We start from the raw sequence: 6,459 nt of genomic DNA on the forward strand, positions 1-6,459 counted from the left end.
AGGAACGACCATGGGCTCGATTTAACCTGCTCCACACGAGGCCCGACTCCATGTAAGGCTGCGTAAAGTAAGCAATCTTACTAGGATAAGAAGATGTCGCTGAAGAATCGAGCAGGCAGAGAAGAAAGCCAATCTGTAGTAGGAGTAGGAGTAGGAGTAGGGATACTGCAGCGTGGGATCGGTGGAGGCGCCAAATGATAAGAGCGGCACATGAAGTTCGTTGAAGATGGGAGAGATGGAATGGGCAATGACATCTTTCCCCATCACCTGCATAGATATCTAGCTACACAAACAAGGATGCCCTGTCGAAAAATCAATTATGTAAAAAGTTTCAGGAACAAAGGCAATTGTTCCATGGCAGACTCACTCACTCACTCGACGAGGGTATCATCAACTTTACCTTCAACACTGGCCAAAAATCCACTGCACTTACTGTCCTGCTGCAACATGAGATTGAGCTTTGTGTCCTTAAGAATGATGGTGTCCGAATTCACATCATCGATAGCAGCCGGCAAGGCCGGCCTCCCAATGGCCGAATCCAATGTGAACAAAGCCCCAACATTCACCACTCTCGGCCCACGAAAACCATTGCTGCCACCGGAATCCCCTGTCTCAGCCACAACCATTGCAAACCCAACCCCACATGAAACATAAATAACACCAAAACTCCCCTCATAGATACAACAAAGCCCTCCCCTCCATGGCTAACCTACCACCAATACATAACCACTCAACAGCAATTCATCCAACACCTGGTGGGCAAACCTCAATAGCCCATATTACAGGCAAGCTTAAACAATGGAAGAAGATGCTACTACAACCATGGAAATGGAAATGGAATGGAAGTGTAAATGGTGACCTCACAGACCCCAAATTTCACTGCCAAAGCAGAAAACTACAAAAATTTCGATACCATCCAAAACACAAGTCTTAATACTTAATACTATTACATTCACAGTAACAAGCTGAACCACAGCAGCAATGCGGAAACAATTTATATCCACATTGAAAGAATATCTCATCATCAACCATTTACTCAAATATATATATATATATATATAACTGAAACTTGTTGGTTGGGGTGAATGTACAAAGTAAATGTGGTCAAAATTGACAATCTCAAGCTTGAACACTAGAATGAAAACAATGACAGACAGCAAGGAGTGGGTTAAAAAAGGCTAGATTGCAAGCTAGGACAAGAATGATTCTTTGTCGCCTGATTTCACTTACTACACATTACTTTTGGTGGAAGTGAGGGAGAGAGATTTCGCTTGTGGAATGGTTACTTTTAACTCACTGCCTGTCAAAGAAACCAATTGCAATAATACATACATATATTGTGTATTTGGACGATACACAGTACATTCTTTCAGGATATGTCGGCAGTGAGTTAACAATGGGAGAAAATAAAGCCAAATTCAACTCAAGAAAGGTCAATCAAAACAACATAAGGAAAAAAAATAAGAAAGATATTAAATTATTATTATTGGGGAGAAACAAAAAGTTAAACTACACACAACCGTATGGATCTTCATCAATGGCGACCAGCATCAATCATCATCAGCCAACATGTTAGAAAACATGAAATCCCATAAGAAAACAACATGCTGACAATTAATACCACAAAGAAAGACTCCACTCCACAGATCACAAACAATCCACACCACGCCAAGCCTGTTAGTGCAATGCAACTACCAAACAAACCGGAGCCATGTTTATTTACTCTATAGACAAAAGGAGGGCCACATAGATATACGTGCATACATACATAGCTCACGCAGACAAGTAGCGACTCATCCAAGATCTGAATCGAGTCCAAGCAAGCTCAACTGCAGAATCATCTTCAGCATCCATTCCCATGGTCTTCCTCCTCTGCACTCCCTCGGGCGACTGGTTCATGAATGCATGTCCAACTTTAGGATAAAAGTATACTTCATGGGGAACTCTCGAGGCTTTCAGCTTCTCTTCTAAAGCTTTCCCAGTCTGCATGCATATTTTAAATTGTTGTTGACACATACATATTATGAACAAGGTATATATACTCCCTCTATCCGCAGTCAATGTATTCAAGTTTCCCACAATCAATATGTCCATATTTTAATTTAGTAAATGTGATCCCTACACAATAATAAGGTTTGTTTCCTTTTAGTTTTGTCCATTTTTTTACTCTTCAGACTATATTTTCCAATAAAGATACATTTTATCATTTCACAAAACATCATTTCAAACATTATTTAAATAAAAAAATCAAACCTCCAAACCAAATCCAAATTAAAAAGAACCAGATCCAAAATTATCATTACAGTTCAACTTAAAAATTAACAACATACCACTATCTTATTTTAATCTTATTTTACCATTTATCAATTGTACTTCCACAGGCATTTTAGTTAGTACACCCTTAAACACTATCTACCGAACATAAAATGTTAATATTTCTTAAACTATGTAGCAAAAGTAAATGAATATATAGTGGACAATGGGGAGCATATCCATATCTTTTTGTCGTACCTGTATGTCTGAGAATCCAGCAATCTTATCGAGTTCGCCAAAGTGAGCCTGCACAGGTGTTTTGGCATTTGCAGGATCCGCAAGCTGTGGCGAAGGGACACCATAGAAGCCAACAACAGCATCGACCCCAGGAACCAAGACAGAACTCGCAATTGCAAGAGCACCGCCCATGCAGTATCCCGTCACACCAACCTATTTCAGCAAATTTCATCAGCGCATTGAAATAAAAAATATCAAAGTGCATCTCCATATGTACAGAGTTAACAAAATAAAATCAGAGAAAAGTTTTCTAGAAATAAAAACTTATGCAGTGGGACGTAACACCAATCTTTTTTAGCATATTCCATAACGGCATTGAAGGGAAAAACATCAAATTACATCTCCATATATACAAAGTTAACAAAATAAAATCAGAGAACAGTTTTCTAGAAATAAAAACTGATGCAGTGGGACGTCACACCAATCTATTTTAGCAAATAGATTATAGAAGGGAAAAAATAAACTCAAACTCTGTTTTTTTAGCAACTTTTTTCTATTTGGTTACTATGGAATCCCACCATTTTAAAAAACATAGTATAACTACACATTCTTATAAACCATCATATCAAACCACGATGCAAACACAAAACACAAACACAGCCAAAAAAAAAAAAAAAAAAAAAAAAAAATCAAATTGCATCACCATATATTATACAAAGTCAACAAATTAAAATAGGAGAACATGAACTTCTTTAGATATAAAAACGGGTGCAAAAGGGCATGCTTGAAATACAAATTCTTCAACTTCAGACAATACATAGAGAAGAGCCTATCGTGCCAACCCCCAACAAATGTTGTATGCTATAACAAAAAAGAAAAGCTGGGGAGGACTTGGGTGGAAGAAAAAAGAATTAGCAACACTCTAATTATATTGCAGAAGGTTTTTTGTGCATTACAACTCACTTACTACCAATCATCAAGAAAAAAGAGAAGTTTGGGATGTGAGCAAATCACCAACCTTGTTCGAACCATTTGCCTTGAGCCAATTGACGGAAGCTTCAATATCCTTGACGGCGCCGGGCCAATCAAGACCGTCCATTAAATGTTGTGCTTCTGCAGCATCCAAGCCGACCTTACCACGGTACAAGCTGATTTCATTCGCAAGAAACATTATTAGATTGGATATATTCAAATAATAATAAAGGTAAAATTGCTCGTAACTCCTACGTGGTTTCAAGATTCAACCTAAAATCTCCTTATACTTTAAAAATTGCTCTTATACTTTAAAAAACGTTACATGAAACTCCACCGTCATGAAACTTCCTTGTGTGATGAGAAGATGATTTCCTATCTATATTTTTTTCATGCAAGGAGTTTCATGCAACATTTTCTAAAACATAAGGGAGCATGCAATTTTTTAAAGTAGAGTGAAGATTTGCGCTAAATTTCAAAACCACATAGAGGCTTCATGCAACATATTTTAAGTATAAGAGGTGATATACAATTTTCAAAGTAAAGGGAATGTACGGTAAGTTTTGAAACCACCGGAGAGTTACGGACAATTTTGTCAATATTAAATAAAAACCTAATATAAACCATAATCAAGATATCTAAAATATCCAACATTCCTCTTCAAAATCAAATGATGTTATATAAACCAGGGTTAGAGTCATAAGCAACTCTCAATGCAATTACAGTCACACATTTATAATTGGAAGCAAAGTCTAAAAATAATAGAATAATAACAATTAATGTAAATAATAGAAACCTAATGTAAATTATAACTCAAATATGTAAATATGTCAGCAATAAGAAATGCATATGATATGACAGGAATAAGTGCAGAGCCCCGAAAGGTAAAGTTTGTTGCCTATTCTTACTCTGGAATCAATGTCTTGTAGCCCGAATCAAACTGCGAAATCTTCTGAGCATGATTCTTGATCTCATAGTCAACACCCCACCATTCCTGAAGGACGACAATACCAGGAGCGTTCTCTTTCCCGATCACGTAGGCATCAAATTTCTGTGCCCATGAATTCACACACCCAATGGCAAATCAAAGTCGAATAAAGTTAATCATAGCAAAACCGGAAAAGGGCATGGAATTGCATCAAGTAAGTATTTACTGTTAAACATTACCCACAATCACAAAACGGAAAGTTTAATGTAGAAAAACAGAAAATGAAATGAAGCAATGGTTTTTTACGGTACCGTGTCGCCTCTGTGAATCTCAATCTTCTTGAATGGGGAAGCGGCAGCAGAGTGGGTTGCCATGGCTCGAGGTGGAGTGAGGAAGTGAGGGGAACGGGTTGCTCTAGCGAGACATGAAGCGGAATGGAGGAGGAGGCGGAGGCGGAGGCTTCCCGTGAACATGGATGGGATGGGATGGGAATGGTATGGGTTGGGATCGTCGGTCCAAATTCACCCAATTTAACCGGTTCACCCGATCAAAACTAAGCGCATATGGACTTATTTGTTTATATTTTTTTTATTTGATTAAAAATTAAAATCTAATTAATTTACCAAATATTTACACAATAGTCCCTGTAATAATTTATTTTTTACCTATCTTACTATTTCATAAACTCTCAATTTATCTTCTTTCTCTGCGCCTTCCTGTCCAATTTATGGTAGATTATATTTTATTGAATTTTTTGAAAATAATATATATTTATATATCTTAGATGTATTTTTATGAATTCTTTTTTTGTAATTTATTATTTAAATGTTTTGGAGATAATATATATTTATATATTTATCTTGTTGCGCTTTTATAAAAATCTCTATTTGCATTATTTTAGTTTATAATGAGAAATCAATTTGCTACTTTGGTATGATATTTTTTTTGTTTACAGTATAGCTTTATTTACCTCTCTCGTTGACTCAAAAATGCTTTGTTCGTGTTGAACACCAGTAAGAACGTGGATTTCATATACCAAATACAATCTGAGAACTTTCTATTGGTGCTTTATGGTTAAGAATGTGTATATGAATTGGTTTGTGTGTGATAGTTTTGTATTGTGCTTTATGTTTGTGAATGTATATAATTGGGATGTGTGATAATTTTGTAATGTGTTTTATGGTTGACACTGTAAGTAATTGGATTGTGCGTAAAAAATTTGTATTGTATTTAATAGTTAAACATGTATGTAAATTGGTTTTAGTGCAATAATTTTGTATTGTGTTTTATGGTTGTGAATGTATATAATTGGGTTGTGTGTGATAATCTTGTAATGTGTTTTATGGTTGACACGATATCTAATTGGATTGTGTATAAATGTGTATAAAAATTTTATTTTGTAACTTATTGTTAAACATGTATGTAAATTGGTTTGTGTGTGAATGTCAAGCTAGTCCAACTTTCGACCAACCAAAAGATGATTGTCCACAGGTACAACAGACAGTCATAGACGAACAGGGGCTTTCGTTTCCCACAAGCCTTACTCGGCTTCTGTTCGGGAGGGGGGGCGCTAGACCATTGATTTTAGCTTCCGGACTTTTGAAATTCAAACCTACAAGCTCTTCACTTTTTGAATTATGTGGTGTGGGATTTTGTCTATATTTTTTGTTAACCGCTAGCTTTTTATTCTAATTTATTTGGAACTTTGGTTTGGAACTTTTGTTAGGATATTTTGTCTTCGCCTTTTGACTTGATTTCCTGGGAATGCCCAGAGTAATGGTATATAAAACTCATTATTTATTTATTATTATGATGATGATTATGATATATCTCATTCATCAATTCCCCACCAAATAATAAAATTTAAGTTCTCATTATTGTTATAAAACCCTACTTACAATCAATCATTTCTCATTTTGTTTGACATGTGATGTGTATTAGTTGCAATTTCCAACAAGTATATATGAATAATTGAATTTGAGCAGAAGTTATATACTGAAGCTTAAGAAAACCAAGAATACTTTACAAAATAGGCTATGACACAATATGTATTCTTCTTTCTCTGCATC

General features: G+C 35.8%; 2 protein-coding genes across 2 annotated transcripts; both read right to left on the bottom strand.

Moving 5' to 3' along the window:
* LOC127266171 (glutamate receptor 3.4-like) lies at nt 1-641 on the bottom strand. The gene is made up of 2 exons (XM_051296334.1): nt 401-641; nt 1-302 (listed from the first exon to the last, which is right to left on the bottom strand). Exons 1-2 carry the CDS (start codon nt 624-626, stop codon nt 280-282), a joined length of 249 nt encoding a protein of 82 aa, XP_051152291.1. The 5' UTR covers nt 627-641; the 3' UTR covers nt 1-279.
* An 820-nt stretch (nt 642-1,461) lies between these two features.
* LOC127266010 (uncharacterized) lies at nt 1,462-4,906 on the bottom strand. Its single transcript, XM_051296075.1, has 5 exons — nt 4,702-4,906; nt 4,371-4,513; nt 3,509-3,638; nt 2,512-2,703; nt 1,462-1,983 (listed from the first exon to the last, which is right to left on the bottom strand). The coding sequence occupies exons 1-5, from the start codon at nt 4,861-4,863 to the stop codon at nt 1,774-1,776; spliced, it is 837 nt and encodes a 278-aa protein (XP_051152032.1). The 5' UTR covers nt 4,864-4,906; the 3' UTR covers nt 1,462-1,773.
* Nucleotides 4,907-6,459: the final 1,553 nt, after the last annotated feature.

The sequence above is a fragment of the Andrographis paniculata genome, unplaced genomic scaffold (genome assembly GCF_009805555.1).
Source record: "Andrographis paniculata isolate CXL003 unplaced genomic scaffold, ASM980555v1 Contig74END, whole genome shotgun sequence".
Lineage (NCBI taxonomy): Eukaryota > Viridiplantae > Streptophyta > Magnoliopsida > Lamiales > Acanthaceae > Andrographis > Andrographis paniculata.